Source organism: Leptidea sinapis, chromosome 20, assembly GCF_905404315.1.
Source record: "Leptidea sinapis chromosome 20, ilLepSina1.1, whole genome shotgun sequence".
Taxonomy (NCBI): domain Eukaryota; kingdom Metazoa; phylum Arthropoda; class Insecta; order Lepidoptera; family Pieridae; genus Leptidea; species Leptidea sinapis.
The window spans coordinates 1,540,413-1,557,412 of record NC_066284.1 but is presented as its reverse complement, the minus strand read 5'-3'; the positions used below and the strand labels follow the sequence as shown (position 1 = coordinate 1,557,412).

At 34.3% G+C, this 17,000-nt stretch overlaps 4 protein-coding genes across 5 annotated transcripts in view; 2 read left to right on the top strand and 2 right to left on the bottom strand.

Annotated features, from left to right (window-relative positions):
* LOC126970250 (transcription factor kayak) overlaps window positions 1-2,142 on the bottom strand; it is a 60,821-nt gene extending 58,679 nt beyond the window's left edge. Inside the window, exon 1 of the mRNA XM_050816069.1 lies at window positions 1,951-2,142. Coding sequence (XP_050672026.1) covers window positions 1,951-2,076 — 126 coding nt within the window. The 5' untranslated portion in view covers window positions 2,077-2,142. The remainder of the gene's footprint in view (window positions 1-1,950) is intronic.
* The window catches only part of LOC126970242 (transcription factor IIIB 90 kDa subunit), an 83,064-nt gene that overhangs the window by 12,795 nt on the left and 53,269 nt on the right, over window positions 1-17,000 (top strand). The window contains exons 2-4 of one of the 2 annotated variants that reach the window (XM_050816054.1): window positions 7,097-7,267; window positions 9,102-9,326; window positions 16,817-16,921. In XM_050816054.1, coding sequence (XP_050672011.1) covers window positions 9,233-9,326; window positions 16,817-16,921 — 199 coding nt within the window. In that variant the 5' untranslated portion in view covers window positions 7,097-7,267; window positions 9,102-9,232. Of the gene's footprint in view, window positions 1-6,854; window positions 7,268-9,101; window positions 9,327-16,816; window positions 16,922-17,000 lie in introns of those variants that run through there. The other variant, XM_050816053.1, reaches the window with a different exon arrangement.
* On the top strand, window positions 11,485-14,140 carry LOC126970251 (putative nuclease HARBI1). Its single transcript, XM_050816072.1, has 2 exons — window positions 11,485-12,110; window positions 13,101-14,140. The coding sequence occupies exons 1-2, from the start codon at window positions 11,703-11,705 to the stop codon at window positions 13,908-13,910; spliced, it is 1,218 nt and encodes a 405-aa protein (XP_050672029.1). The 5' UTR covers window positions 11,485-11,702; the 3' UTR covers window positions 13,911-14,140.
* On the bottom strand, window positions 12,126-14,551 carry LOC126970265 (uncharacterized). The gene is made up of 2 exons (XM_050816094.1): window positions 13,933-14,551; window positions 12,126-12,852 (listed from the first exon to the last, which is right to left on the bottom strand). The coding sequence occupies exons 1-2, from the start codon at window positions 14,257-14,259 to the stop codon at window positions 12,244-12,246; spliced, it is 936 nt and encodes a 311-aa protein (XP_050672051.1). The 5' UTR covers window positions 14,260-14,551; the 3' UTR covers window positions 12,126-12,243.

The following is a 17,000-nucleotide window of genomic DNA, read 5'->3' as shown; positions in this document are numbered from 1 at the left end:
ACCTTCAATATTAGTAATTATTTTTATGTGCTACCTATCGATAGATTTGAAGTCGGTGCCAAGCCAAATCTAATAGCAGTTATTGTCACACTTAACACTTGCTACATGTGACTTTGAGTGGGATAGCTTTTCAAGGACCAAACAACCCAAGCCGGCAAGCATAGGATAGGGGACGATCAATTTATACCAGTTGTTCATGCCAGATCTTTTGAACTAAGAGTCTGCAATATAATTCAGATGATTTATCATTGTGTGCAAAAACTGTATTACAGGTATAAAATAATATTACAATATTTGCGCCACTGCAAAGTTCTTCTACTCTAGAACTCAGTTATAAATACAATAATGCCTGTGCTATTACAAGTCGGAAACAAATACACATTTAAAGGAAAATTTTAACAAAACAAGTTAGTTTTAATAACAACTGCACACCTGTTTCCTTATTCAAAACATTGAGCATAATTTAATGTTTTATTACATTACAATATCATAATATTGATAGGACCCTAATGTAAATTTCAACATGTCAAGCAAAATTATTACCACATATTAAATAACATAATATAATTCATGTACTTGATACAGTGAGTTTATTTCAGAGTTGTTGAGCTAGGAGCCATTATGTGAATGGAACTTTCACTGCACCCACCTTTTTTTTACACTTAATAAGGCACGAAGTATTTTTATAAATTAATAATAATAATAATCAATTATTCAATACTAATAATAGGTGGTACCGAATGTTTTGTGCCCTACCCGCTGCGGTAGGATACCCTGAGTTGCAGAGGCTAGGTTCTTTGGAAAGGCATTATTATACATAATAAGCAATTATAATTGGATTAAAAAGTGAGCTTGCTTGGTGGTAAGTCTTCACCCATACTCCTGTACCACACTTAAATTGCAGGACTTTTGCCAGCTTTCATGGATGAAATGTTGACTATTTGAATTATGTCTCAGTTGTGAATGTCTCACAACTGACAAATATAAAATTTAATTTTTCCGGTGTTATGTTGTGAAGAATATTCACAAGGACTCAACTTTGATTGTTACAAATCTTAGAATGCATCTGCTCTTATCATATGCATAATATCTTAACGGACCCCATAATAGACTACAAATTGTGACAGATAGACAAAGTTACTTTCGTTTTAAGGGTTCCATACTTCAAAAGGAAAAAAAAGAACACTTATGGGATCACTTTGTTGTCTCTCCATCTGTCTATCTGTCAAGACCATATATCTCGAGAAAGTGTGTGGGTCATAAGTCAAGTCATAAAGTAAATCATATCAAATTGGATCAATCCCTATCTATAATATATATATACATAACATGTATATTTTTTATTATAGAATTTATTAATAACCCCTACTTGACAGTTTTAATACAACCATACACATAACACATGAAGAAGAATGTGGGCAATCCATACAAAGGAAGTATAATGACAGGGGATTACACTTAGAACCAACATATAAATAATATTGAGCACCTATGAATTAAATCTTACTTTAACAGCAAGTGAGAATGAGTAAATGCAGTATTTTAATAATATAAATGAATAGAACACTAATTATATAATATAATTTAAATTTCAAATGTTTTGTTGTTGTTGAGTTGACATAATTTGATTAACAACACAATCCAAATAAATAACAATTACCTTCCTGTTAGCTTGTAAAAGGAAATATAAATAATTCTCACATAATTTATACAAGAACACCATATAGGACACACAGCTTCATGTTATTATAATATTCTATTGCTTGTAGCATGATAATTATTAAGAAAATTGTATACTTTATATTATAAACCATTAAATAGTGTCAATACAAGTCGTAGGTAAATATTAAATCCAAGTAGAGTACATTATTTGCTTGAATTGAAGATTCAACCAAGTATTGATTTTTAAATGGACTTCAATCAAGAACAAAAGAATCAGTTTTTACGTACCGTAAGAAGTGACCGTGATGATATCGGAGGGAATTCATTTGTAGACGATCCTTGTGAAGATTGACTATCACACGAGAAATCTGAATGGTTTGATTGACTATCACTCATTTCTAGTTTTAGCTTCATTGCAATTAAGTATCAGTCCGATTGTAAAGCGATCAATAAAGCACAAGTTCACTGTCAGTTAACGATTTTCACAGATCTTAGTTGCGTATCAATTTGTTTTCGGATTTGGAAATCTGCTGCAGTTTGCACCATAAAAAATATTTAAGCAGCATTACTAAACAAACAAGAACATAACAATGATGAGTCATCAATTCAAATTATGCGATGACGTCGTCGCCTCTTCGGGGATGCCCTTCTCCACCTCCAGTCTCCTGAGAATTTCTTAGCTCTCACTACGAAATGTCGTAAACGCCTACACTTAGTTTGTTCAATTGTACTTTTTGGGTATTGTTCTTCAGCTTCATAAATTTCAGGGGTGATATCACTGGCTAAATTTAGAATATGACGTGATATTCCACCAATGATATGCCAGCTTTCGTGTGACGCCATAATAGTTTTTGCTCCGAAGGAATTTTAGGACGGACACAAACGAAAAAATTTAATAAAGCAACAATAGAATTTATTACACCTTAAATGAATAAATTTATTTGTAAATAGATACATTACTCAAATAAACTCGTATTTTTATACAAGAAACTATGAACTAAGTATTTTAAATGAATAATCACGAGTTTAAAAATAATAGGTCTACGCAAGGTTTCTTGTTGAATACCAACAATATTAACACATTTGCTTAAAATTGGAAAAAAGGAGGCCTAAACTAAAGTAGTTAAGGATTGCTGAAAAAGAGAGAAACAGACAACATGAAATTGGTGTAATATAAAAGATTATAAATGGGTGCTCCATCATTTAAGTAACTGATCTACAGTGCTTGAATAACCATATTAAACCGACACAGATATGTAAAGATTTCGAGATGTGTCATGAAAAGTGGATGGTACACGATAACTGCAAGGCAACATTGCATTGGCTCACTCCAGGTAAAGCGCTGCGACACTGCAATAAGTCGAAGCTTAGACACACATTATAACATATAACATCATAATATAATTCACTACAGCTGCTTCAGCTCCGGTCAAGCAATAGCAGCACTTAACTTAGAACAATGATTGCAAAACTCGCAGTTTGCGGCTCTAGCTCGTCATCCAATCTTCGCCATTATTTATCTAGAAGAGTATCATGTGAAGTATTCTTCACACAGTTCGATATACTGTTATAACTCTATAGACGTGATGCTGTCACAGAATTTGTTGTCAGGTCCCCAGATTTATACCACAAAGGTAAAAAAATTATAAACGTTCACAAAAATCGTCACCTTTTTGCGCTAAATAGAGATATTCATTATTATAAGACTAGAAATAAGGGATTGCTTGAAGTTAATTCCAGCAGGCTTCATAAGATACATAATTGCTTTAATGGTAAATGTATACACTTTTTTAATAAAGTCCCAGCCACTGTTCAGGCATTATCTAATAAATGTAATGTTTTATTAAAAAAATTACTCTTTCGGTGGTAGCATTAGAAATGACATCAAAAAGAATTCTAAAGGAATCGATTTTGAGAAAATATATGCCTATAATAAGCTTACCGTGAAGGGAGGGGGTAAAAATTTCGATTAAATTATATATATTTCCTTAAAAAAAAATTGAAATTTTCAATAGAAAACGTAATTTCATACCCCTAATACCTTAATTTCATTTAGTAAATTTTTAAATTGGATATAAGTTAAAAAATTTATGTATCGAAAAAAATTAAGCTATTAAATATTAATATAAACTCATTTTACACACGATAACACGCACACCCTTTTATCTATTTAGTGTCACACCTCGAGCCTCAGCCTGCAACTATTTAACGGCAAATATTCAACCTCACTTGAAATACTGTTCTCAAGCCTCTGAGTGGAGCCTCCCCAGTATCAGCTCCTATCACGGTCAAATCATTTTCGATTGGTTTGGTGATGAGTCGTGATCAGGAACCTCTATAAATATGTATTTAACGGGAGTTGTTTGCAGGAATCGTGTACGAACAGCAGCAAAAAAAACGGTTTGCACTCCGGGAGTCCCGGTAGAAGATAAAACTTTAACATTAACGTTGTATATTTTTGAAAATTTTGGAATGGTTAGGGAATATCGACGAATCGGACGAATAGTTTTATTTATCAGAATAAAAGTACAAGCATGTGTTTGGTTCAATACAATATTTATTTATAGCATTATCATTTTATGCAAAAAATTAAAAAAAAAATACATAAAAATAAAAACGATTCAGAACTATTGACAGTTTGATCTCCGATGAGCAACATGGTTTCAGGAAGGGCCGTTCAATTCAAACGAACCTCATCTCTTTTGTCACCGAAGTATGTCAAGAATTGGACAATGGGCGCCAGATTGATGCGATATATACAGATTTTAGTAATGCCTTCGATGAAGTCAGTCACCCTTTATTGATTCAGAAGCTAAGTAATTATGGAATTGGAGGAAACTTGCTGAAGTGGTTCGAGTCATATCTTCATAATAGACTTCAGTCAGTAGTTGCAGGAGGCACTGAATCTAATTCATATATTGCGCGATCTGGTGTTCCCCAGGGATCCCACCTAGGACCGTTGCTCTTTTTGATATTTGTGAATGACGTTAGGAATCATATCAAATATTGTAAAGCTTCTCTCTTCGCCGATGATTTAAAAATTTATAAAGTTATCAACTCTGCCTCTGAGGCTGCTTTTGTTCAAAGTGATCTCAATGGTATAAAAGATTGGTGCCTATTAAATGGTATAATTCTAAATGCAAGCAAATGTTTTCATATTAAGTACACTAGAAAAAAAAAACCGCTTGTTACAGTGTATGAGCTCGATGGCGCACCATTAAAAGAAGTGCAGGAGATTCGTGACTTGGGGGTAACTATTGATAGCAAACTAACGTTTATTGCACAAGTTAATAAAGTAGTTACCACATCCACACAAATGTTAGGATTTCTAAAGCGAAACTCGAATTGTTTCGGCTCCAAAACGAAAACAATTCTATATAACGCTCTAGTGCGCAGTCATATCGAATATGGTAGTATTATATGGAATCCCCTATATACGATCCATTCGCAACGCATCGAGAGTATCCAAAGAGCATTCACGCGACACCTTGCATACATTAGTACTGGATTCTCTCATAGACACCCGTACCATCAGCGCCTCAGGAAATTTAATATGATTGCATTGCTCGATCGGAGATCTCTTTCCGGAGTAATATTTTTGTACAAACTCTTAAACGGTCAAATACAATGTAGTAACATCTTGCAGAATGTTAACCTTGCTGTCCCATATTTATTCCCAAGGTTCAAAATCAAGAGAATCTTCCAAGTTCCTTCTGTAAAAACCAACCTGGGAGTTCCGGCGCCTCTCGCTCGAATTCTTCGCGAGTACAATAAGTTAAACGATACCAATTCAGAACTTGATATATTCGGTGGTGGGCTGGTCAGGTTTAAAGAAAGTGTTGTTAAACACTTAGCTCGTACTCAATCGCATTTGTCAAATAAGTAGTTTTTATTTTTTTTCGTCTTCATTATTTTCATTATTTTAATAAGTTAAAGTTATAATTTGTACTTTCATTTTTTATTATAGTTTAGATAGTATTAGTTCTATTTTTTAGAAGTATTTAGGGAGTATTCTTTGTAATTTTTATGTTCACCATAATTGTCGTATACTTTAGAACTACTAATTGTAACAGTGATTAAGAAAATTGTATTGTATATGATGTGGTGTGCTTTAATAAATAAATAAATAAATAAATAAAGAACTATTACAATTATTTTAGATTAAAAAGTTTATCTCTCAGAAAAATCAACTTTCATCTATAATTTCAGAACACCAACGAACAACAGCAACTGGTCAGCACTTGTATAATAATTTTAAGATGTGCATTGTGCATGAACCTTTATATGAATTATGAAGTCCTGGAACATGTTGATGGATGACCCATGATTTCAACCGCTATTCAGAAAGACATTACCGCAGAACAGGGATTAATTACGATAGGATAGGGATACTAGAGTCGCTGTCAGCGTTTGTAAATGAGATAGCAATAGTCTGTCAAGTATGTTATGTTCTCGTTCTGGATATGTACAACGTATTAGAAAACAACGTCCACAAGCAAGTTCTTGCCTCGCATATCATCTGCCACTTGTAGTATTTTCAAACTTTAAACTATGTAAGTTCCAGTCTGTAAGCATATACGTGTATTGCAGACATCCATGGGCACCTAGAAAACAGTTTCGATCAGGTTAACTTCCCCGTTTATCCCTATAGATATAGAATATTATATTGAGTATGTTTATCCATGTATTATTCTATAGAAACCCATTACACATTCACTCGTCAGCCTGCTAAGCAAGAATCTCAGCGAAATTCTCGGCGAGAGCTTCTTTAGGTTAAGTATTAGTTAGGTCGTCCAAATCCAGATCAAATTAATGATCAGTCACGCCAAACGGAATATAAATAGACGAGTCTGTCGCAACCGACACTAAGAAATATACGAGTGTGGAGTCAATAGTAAATTGTCTCGCGCCAAAAATCCGACAAAATATTTCGATTCGGAGAACAAGGCAAGAACCTGCGAAGACTTTGTGAATATGTTCCACATTCGCGTGTCTCGTGTTTTACTCGCGAGATTCTCGTGTGAATGTGGAGCGGGCCTTAGAAAACAATATGGCAATAGCAAAATTTTAGAATTTCATGTAGATATTCTGTGTTTATTGTCAAATTTGACATTTAGTGTAAGATTCACTTATGACGTTGACACTTGATAATTAGTTTGAGAATTGTCAATTGAGACTTGAGAGACGAGGATAAAGTAAATAATTACAAAATAGAAATCTAGCTTCAATTTCACATGGACTTAGCCTCTTAGAAGTAGCTTGTGTAACAATGCTTGTATTTTTATTATAACAAAATAAGTTACGATGTTGACTTTATGATGACCATTTCGTGTATACTTTAAGTGATAACTTTAGTTAATTATTATTTATTTCAATAAAACTGTTGCAACTATGTCGGGTAAAAAATGTAAACATTGCGGATCATCGGAGATAGAAGTTGATCCAGCTCGAGGAGATGCTGTATGCACCAACTGTGGTTCTGTATTAGAAGATAACATAATAGTAGCTGATATAGAGTTTCAAGAAACATCTCACGGTGGTTCTTCTGTGATTGGACAGTTTGTGTCTGCTGATTCAAAAGGAGGTGCCTCTGGCTTCGGACGAGGTATTTAGATGTCTTTTAATATTATTTATTAGAGGTCCAATAAAAAGAATTACATTTTTCAAAAAGAGACAGTATTTTGAACAGCCACATTATTGTTATATTATGAATTGTTTAGAAAGTCATTTAAAAAAGTGTTTATAAAAGGAACGAGTGTTGGAATGACAAGAAGAGGAGAAGAAAAACTACCTAACTGATCTAAACAATTTGTTGTTTTAAAGTGATCACTTCTGGGATTAATTATACAAATTAAATTTATTAACAAAATTTATTAATGCTGTGGGACTCAACATTATCAACAATGTTACTTGAATGGTTGGCTCTGTGGAAGAGCACTCGCACGGAACATGATTATAAATTTAATTTGTATGCTTAGATTTCTAATGCTTTCTTTTAACATCAGTTATTTTATTTTTTATTTTATTTTATTTTATTTATTCGGGTCAACAAACAGTAGCATGCAGTGCTTAGAAAAAAATCAGTAATAATATAACACAGTAATACTATACATGCTACCCACTACGTCAACCACATAATTATTGATTAATACTTAATTACAAAAGTTACATGTATGAATATAAGTGTAGATATAAAAAATATATTCGTTTAGTTTTATTGTTATTATTCTACAGGTTTAGTCTAATATAGTAATATTCTTCTTAAGATAATCCATGACCAGCTTTTTGAAAGAGCCCACACGAGTGGAAAAAATATCAATATTGCCAAAGCACGCATTATATGAGTGTGTCATTCTCCATAGTGGTGAGCGCTCGCCAGAATTTGTACGACATTTTATAGTATCACAAAGTTTATGTGTTTGATTATTGCGTACATGACTTCTAACTGGTATTTTATAACAGAGTTTATGAGTTAAAGGAATACAGTCGTATTTATTATGACACAGATCAAATAAGAGCATAGCTTCAAGTTGTTTGCGCCTTGACTGCAAGTCAAGTATACTATATTTTTCAAGAAGCTGGTCATAAGGAAGGTAGCTTCCCGTACATTTATAGTGCATCGTCCGTAAATAATTTTTCTGTACAGTTTCTATTCTCTTAACATATTTATTATAATGGGGATTCCAGATACAAACAGCATATTCGAGTTGTGAGCGAACCAGCGATTTATACAAATTTAGATATGTAGCAACTCTATTGAAATTAATACCGGTCCGCATTATAAATCCATACATTTTAAAAGCTTTATTTACAATGTTTTGTGTATGCGTGTCTAAATGTAACTTACTATCCAATGTTATTCCTAGATCTTTAATATTACTAACCTTGTCTAGACTCTCTCCATAAAGTGAATATGTACAGTTGCTAGCGGATCTCTTTTTAGTAAAAGTGATATGCTTACATTTACTTAAGCTTAGATTAAGTTATTTTCTGTACAATATTTAGTAAATCTATTTAAATCATCCTGAAGATGGTAATGATTATCTTGTAATTCAATTGTTTTAAATATTTTAAGATCATCTGCATATAGTAGAAAATTACTATGTTTAAAGCATGTATGAATATCGTTGATGAATATAATAAATAAAAGAGGTCCAAGAATTGACCCTTGTGGAACTCCAGAAGTAATCATTACCATTTTCGATTCATGGCCACTGATGATATCTCTTTGAGTACGATTTGAGATGTATGATTTAAACCATCGCCAAAGATCACCATGTGTGCCTTTATATGCTAATTTTTCTAATAAGTTAGCTGATGTTAAAAGAAAGCATTGGACAATTAGACAGTATTATGAATTGTAACACATCAAAAATGCAGAACTAAAACTCTATTATACTAAATTTCATAATGCATTACCATTTTATTTTATTTTGCAGCATTTAATGTAGGCATTGGTCAAGAGTCTCGGGAAATCACAATAAGGAAGGCAAGAGATGGCATCAATGCCCTGTGTCAACAGCTTAGGTTAAATCAACAGTGCATAGATATTGCATGCAACTTTTTTAAAATGGCTCTTAGCAGGCATCTTACTATTGGAAGGCCAGCTGCACAAACACAAGCTGCATGTGTGTATATGACTTGCAGAACAGAAGGCACTCCTCGTATCCTTTTAAAATTTTGAACTAATATTCTAAGGTATCAGTTAGTAATTCCGATAAGCTCAGGCTATTCTAGAAAATAAGTATCAATAAGATTCCACATAGTATCATCTAGGAATTGCTGTGATAGAGGTGAAGAGGAGTTAATTAATCATGGTCATAAAAAAAATGCAGACTTTACCCAAATGAGTATTACGTAGCCAAGTGTGATGGCTCAGTCTCACAAAACAAATTTCTCAGTCGGCGAAGTCTACATCAAACACTTGATTAGTTCAATCTTACACTATATGGGAAAAATGTACATTAAAGTAAATTTAATAAATATTATGGTGTCATCATCTATGAGAAGTTCGTAAAGGAGAAGGACATTTTTGATATGTTAGTGACATCATGAATTGAAAAAAAAGAACATGAAAAGCCCCATTCTAGACAGAGTTATTTTTGATATAAGAGGGGGCAAATGGGCAAGAGGATCATATGATGGGAAGTAGTGAGACAATAGCATACACGTGGCTCGTAAACGGTCATGAGATGTCTTGCCAGCCTTTAATTTAGGAGTATGCTCCAAGCTTGTACGTCCCTAAGTCATATCAGATTAGAAAAACTGCAGTCGGTTATCGGTCTCAAGAGCTGGCGGTTGATAAATAACTCAATAACTATGGAGGTGTGAGGAATAGAGCGGTAGTTGGACGGATCTGAGTGTACAATCAGTTCCGGGAGTATGCTGTTAGGCCCGCTCGATATGTGAATATTCAAGTTGGTGTTTGAGTCGTACTACGGAATAAGTGGCGGTTGTGTAGCGCCTTGGGTATCGGGAGTTGAGTTGTGATGAATGGGAAAAGAGAGCTCATGAGATCAGATTTTTCTTTCGCGTGCAATGAGCCAATGAGTCATCGTCACTGTGGCGGATTTCTGACTGCCAGCCTGGCAGAAATATCCTTGGACAGCCTTGCCTAGTGACCAGTTCGCACAAGTTTCCGAGGGAGGACGCGCCGACTTTTAGTGCCACACGCGGCGGCAACTTAAAAAGCGGAGACCTGTTAGGCGCGATATTGGCACGGTGCTCCATATCAGGCAATGGCCCGACGACCTCAAAGGGCGGTCACCGGAAACTAGGTAGCCGTCCGGATGTGAGGTACAACACACTACAGCTCTTTGTCTTGAAATTGATAAATCAAGATCTCCGTGGTGGGGTTCTGCTCCAACACGGAATCTGTAGCTATTGGATGTGGTCCAGGAGACACCAGTCGGTCTCTGCGTTACCGCTATGGTACCTATACAAGCATGAGTAGATTCGCGGAGATGGTTTTTCATTTCACATTTACCACCCAGTGGTGGAAATGCTTGAGCTTTAATAAGAAGAAGTGGCAAGAAACTTATTGCCACTCTTTTTAAATCAACATTTACAGCTTTTCTTTAAATACAATATAAGTAATATGTAAAGTGATGCAATAAAAATACTCGAACAATTAATTATAAGTAATTAATAAATATGACTCGAGAATTATTGAGTACAGTAGGTGCATTAATCCACACACACTATGAATAAATAAAGATATTATGCAAGCAATTTACTAGCGATTATAAAAAATATAAATACACACGTCATCTTTATGTAAGGATATTTTATTAATAACTTCCTTGTGCGGTGTTTCCGGAACGATACGACATGGGTACCTTCAAAAAACACGCGTTACACTTATTAAGATCTAACGTGTACAATGAGTCAAAATTCAAGATTATTGTTTACATAATAAAAACATTCAAAACGACCTGCTAGCTGTTGTTTCGTTCACTTCAATGACGTTCTATACATATAGACATACAAAATGAAAGCCGAATATGGCACATACCACAAATGACACCATAATAACTTTCGAATGCTTTGTCTATACATTTCTGCATTTACTCCAGTTTTTTTAAATATTATTGGTCAATAGGCAGCAATGTAAACACTATTTCAGTTTCAGCTGCGTATTTTGAATTTAGAACCCGATTTGGATAGTGACATCAGTGGAGTAGCAGTTAGGTATTTAAACCCAGACGAAAAAGAGGGTTGCTATAAGTTTTACGTTCGTCAGTTTGTCCATATTTTCCGATCAATACCTGTTCAGTCGGAGGTTTTTACGTTTTTAATCAAAAATCACACTCGTAATGTGAGTAATGGTGCTCCCACATTGCCGTTATAAAATGTTTGTAAACATTTTATAACACCAAAACATTTACTAACAAATGTTAACAATTGTTGCACTTTGTTAGAAACTGTTACATGTTATAAGTGCTCCTACATTGATGGAAAATGTTTAAACATTTTATAACATCTAGTATTGGCTCGCAGTTTGGTTTCGCCTTCTGAGGGCTGAGGACGTCTACACGAAAATGGAAGAAGATTTGCTCATTGGAATAGCTTTTATTTTTTGTTTAAAAAAGAAGAAAAAGCGCTCTTATTGGATGCGCCAAACGCTAAAAGCTAGAGGAAAATATAGTGCCACAGACTATCTCAAGGATTTAGGTATTGATGGTTGCTTAAAAGATTTTATAAGAATGAACAGTTCCGAATTTGAATATCTACAAAATTTAATTGGGGCAAAAATAGGCAAACGAGACACTACATTTAGAAAATCTGTAAGTGTGACGGAAAGACTTGCGGTAACGTTAAGATTTTTGGCAACTGGTAGCAGTTATAAAAGTCTTGGAAATGTGTTCAAGTTGTCAGACCAAGTGATATCTATTATCGTACCAGAAGTGTGCGAGGCTCTCAATGAGGTTTTAAAGGAATACATACAGGTAAGTCAAACAACATTTTTAATTATTTTTTTATTTACTTTTAATATGATCTAATCTAATCATACTTTAGGTAGGTACCTATCTTACCTTACTAATAATTTTTTTAATACTTAACAAACCAAACATGTATTTTTTAATTTTTGATTGATTCCAACAAATCGTTTAATGATTGGGTCGAATCTTGGCTTGATTCCGATAAATTAGACGGACTCTGTGTTCTTGCGCTGGTACGAGTATGTGTCCTGGAGTTATCCGAAGAACTGGTTTCAAATGAAGCCGAGGGACTCGGTGCGGTGTAGTATCCTCTCGAGCTACAGTCAGCATTATTTTCCGAAAAAGTGGATAGATTTGGTTCAGAGTTGTATCCCCAGGAACTACTAGCGGTTGGGTCTGTAAAGGTTGTTGGAAAATCATATTGTCCCATTGTCGCATTGTACAAAATATTGTTAATGTGATGTTGAGCAGTATTCTTAGCATGACTGTTTTTTATTTGTTTCAGTTTCATCGAGACATACTCTCCAAATGCGTCATTTTCATCCCTGCTTTTTCTAGATTCGTACATTCTTTGTAAAATATTTACAGCTTCTTGTTGTGTTGGATCTTGTTCTACTTCAGGCCGTCTTCTTTTCCGAAATGGTTTTGGGGTGGCGAAAGGCGTGCCCGTAGTTTCATCAGTGACAGTATTTCCTGTTTCGTTCAAACTGAGAGTGTTTTCTGAAGCAATTCTGTTTTCTTCGTTACCCTGAAAGAATAGAACTAAACGATAATTTCAAGTTATAGGCGCGTCAAATTAGCTAAAATTGTAAAAAAATCTATAACCGCGATTTTCTTTTTCTATTACTTAACAACCCTTAACTGAAATCATATTTTTTTATAGTGTATTCTATTAATATTTCATACTTAATAAAAATATCCAATAAAATTTGTTAGAATAACGAGTTATAAATTTATTTTTCGCGCCTATTTCTTAATCTTCTATTTTTGTTCCAGATACCAACAACACCTCAAGAGTGGCTACACGTGGCAAATTCATTTGAAGAAAAATGGAATTTCCCAAATTGCTTAGGAAGTATCGATGGAAAGCACGTAGCCATACAAAAGCCAATTGATAGCGGCAGTGAATATTACAACTATAAAGGATTTTACAGCGTTGTACTTTTAGCGATAGTGGACGCAGAATACAACTTTCTGTACGTGAATATTGGCTGCCAAGGACGCATAAGTGATGGCGGAGTTTTCGCAAACACAAAATTTCGAAATAAAATTAACGACAATAGTTTAAAAATACCCAGTGACAGCTCACTACCAGGCAGAAACAAACCTCTTCCTTATGTGTTCGTAACAGATGATGCGTTCCCTTTACAAAAACACTTATTAAAACCTTTTCCAGGACCACAGGATAGCAATTCTAAGGAAAGAATCTTCAGTTATAGACTGAGTCGTGCGAGGAGAACAGTAGAGAACGCATTTGGGATTTTGTCAGCCAGATTTAGAGTTTTACGAACTACAATATTATTAGATCCAGAAAAAACTACTACTTTAATTATGACATGCGTGCTACTGCATAATTTTATAAGAAAAACTGAATCGAGCATGATTTACGCTCCATCTCAATACTATGATGGAGATGACATAGTAACTGGTACACGTATCGATGGACAATGGAGATTAGAACAGCAGCAATTAACACCACTTGAAGCATGTGAATCCCTGACAGATGATGGGAAAGAAATAAGAAAAGAATTCGCAGAATATTTTTCAAATGAAGGGTTTTTGGACTGGGCATCTAAATATTATTAAAAGACGTTAAAATAAAACTCACCTGCAACCCTCCATCGACAGTTAAACTTGGAATATTTTTGCCTTTAAGGAACATGAGTTTTTTAAATGCAAACCATTTACTTGACTCATTAGCTCCTGCACCAGATTTATTAGATTTACATTCTCGGTTAAATTGACCTACGAGTGATCGAATCTTTTTTTCAATTACTTTTTTATCCATATTAAATTCACTGGCAATTTCCATCCAAGCATCGTGTTTTTTATTTCGGTCTTTGTAGCTCTCTGACATCGTGTTCCATAGTACTTCTCTTGCTTGAAACATTTCAATCAGTTTGTAAACATCATCGTTATTCCAATTACCGGACATATTTTATTGCTTGGCGCACGCGCAACCACTAATACACACGCACAGCGATGCACGCTGACACAAAGGAACTGACAAGCGAGACACCACGCGCAGCGACCTGCGTACTCTAACCCCCACCGCACCGCACCGCCTATCCCGCCATCACCCTTATAAAATGTTTACAAACAAAAGATAACACATTTTACTAACATTACTAAACATTTTCTAACATGAAAATTTATTTGTGATTAAATGTTTGCTAACAAATGTTTACTAACGTTATTAAACATTTTCTAACGGCAATGTGGGAGCACCATAAGGGGAAAGTGTGTGTGTTTATTTATTGGCTTGTGTTTATATTTGCTACTTATTTACGTTCTAAAGGGATTTGGATTTAATAAGTTAAGGTAACCTTTAATGAGAGAAACTAATACTCAAATATAATATTTTTATTTACATAAAATAATTAGTTAAACTGGGTATTTAAATGTTAACTTCCTTGAATTCAATTTTTTTAACAAAAATACAACCGACTTCAAAAACTCTATTCCAAAACAATAGATATAATATGCACTAAAAAGTATAAAAATAATTGCGTATTTTTATACAATCTCATTAATAAATCTAATTCTAGTAACGATTATTGTTACTTTAGAACCGGTGTCCTCCCGCCGCGGCCCTGCTCTCGCCTCCTCACGTCGTGTGTGCGACTCAAGTACATCTCACCTATAACTATTCATGTAGTTACAAACTTACCTTGGCTGATACCGACTCCAAATACGCATTTATTTTTAAACTGTTTAGTGCATTATATCTATTGATTTGGAATAGTGTTTTTGAAGTCGGTTATTTTTTGTTAAATTTATTTTTATTTTTAGATTATTAGTGAATCTGAACTAAGTACGCTAACTAATAATTTGTCTAAATTTATGTAGATCTACTAAATTTTGAATGCAGCAATGATCGAAGTCACACTGCAATTTTATTACAGACAGTTCTGCCACAGATCCCTTACTGTGAGTTAAGGAGTTCCATTGATCATCATATTTTACTACGACAATTACCTATTACCTACAATAAAAAAGATTCGGCTTAGTATCGTTAATTTACTCCTAAGAATTGAAGAGTTCTGCTACTTTGTCATGGATCCCATAAGCAAAACCTAACCACACTATCACCAAAAACACAACTTTTGAAGTACATCGTTTCCAATAAAAAAAGAATTATCGAAATCGGTTCACCCAGTCGAAAGTTCTGAGGTAAAAAATATAAAAAAAAAACATACCGATGAATTGAGAACCTCCTCCTTTTTTGAAGTCGGTTAAAAAGAGCGACTCTATTGTGTTCATTTCTGACTGCGTCCTTTCATCTGTCCCATTCTGATAAGCGGGTCTTGTCTGGGGGCTTGTCAATAATTGTGCCATATTTAATGAAATAATATTCGTTTTATTAAATTACTAACGCTTTTTGCATATCAATCTCACATAAATAAAATAACCTTACCGATGATATTTTTTTGAGTCGTTAATGTATTATTTAAGCACTTTTTTATATCACACTCAGGCTTGTTGATTGATACACAGTTGACATACTACTAAGTAGAAAAGTATGCTTAAATTGTCTTTAAGCACACTTTTGCCGTTCCGTTATCAGACTGCGAATGATATGTCCATATGTATAGGTCATTGGTTCACTTAATAAATTATTTATCCTGGTCATTATGTAAATGTGAAATATGCTTATATAAAATTGATGTGTGTAAGTCTTAAATTTTATTTTATATTCATGTGAGCTTCTGGTAACATGATCATGCTGCTACCACAAGTAGCTAGCGTTCACGAGCATGATGAATGATCCGGCCATCCTTTGACCATATTTTAGGGGTAGGGAACAACACGCCCCATGACGCCGCCCCAACCGTCAAGAACAGATATCTTCTACTCTTTTCATTCTCTCCAGAATTCCTAGTTGTGCCGCCCTATTCGGCGACCCTTAGGACGGAACATGGCACTGCTACGCCATGTCGTAATAACACAAACATGGATAGAAAAGAGTACTTGTTGATTTGAATGACCATGTCAGGCCATGCTACCTTATGATCAGTTATCACAACATCCGTTGTAAAATTCTGAGTGGCATGGCTATTACGTTATTCACTAGACATAAAGATGTTAAGTCTCACTAGCTATGGCGCCCTTCGAACAGAAACAATAATACTTACGCACATTAATGCTTGACGAAAAACTTTGCAAAAGCGTTCACTTTGACATAATAATATTAGTAGTTGTATCTTAGATAATTTACAAACGATAGAAACAGGCCAGGAATATTAGTTAAGTCTGCGATACAAGCTACTCCTTGTTAGTGTGCGGGAATTTTCCAAAATAGAGGTTAGTCCTAAACTTAATTTTTTTTTCGACGTTTTCACATCTGTTACGGTCTATCTAGACGTGTAAATGATCTAAGAGTTGTATGTGGAGTTATTATTTACAACCTAAATAAACTAGTTGTTAAAGAATTTATTATTTATTTTATAATCATTTTTTCTAACTACTAATTTCTTAACTAACTTCATCAGATCTTTTGATAGACATAAGTGATGCACTACAGATATGCTGTTATCAGCTGGGTCGCGCTTACTTCAAGTTATCTAGGGCCCTCTGCATCAACATTCCACCTACAGGTAAGTACTGTTTTCTATTATATATTATTAGACGATTAAACTTTCGTTATAATAGTATCTATTAATGCTTTATAACAAC

Bases quoted from the DNA above. Each gene is read 5' to 3' on its own strand.
- LOC126970251 (XM_050816072.1), top strand. From the start codon at position 11,703: ATGGAAGAAGATTTGCTCATTGGAATAGCTTTTATTTTTTGTTTAAAA. The intron at 12,111-13,100 runs GTAAGTCAAACA...TTTTTGTTCCAG, and splicing joins TTTTAAAGGAATACATACAG to ATACCAACAACACCTCAAGA.
- LOC126970265 (XM_050816094.1), bottom strand. From the start codon at position 14,259: ATGTCCGGTAATTGGAATAACGATGATGTTTACAAACTGATTGAAATG. The intron at 12,853-13,932 runs GTGAGTTTTATT...CTATTCTTTCAG, and splicing joins CTGTCGATGGAGGGTTGCAG to GGTAACGAAGAAAACAGAAT.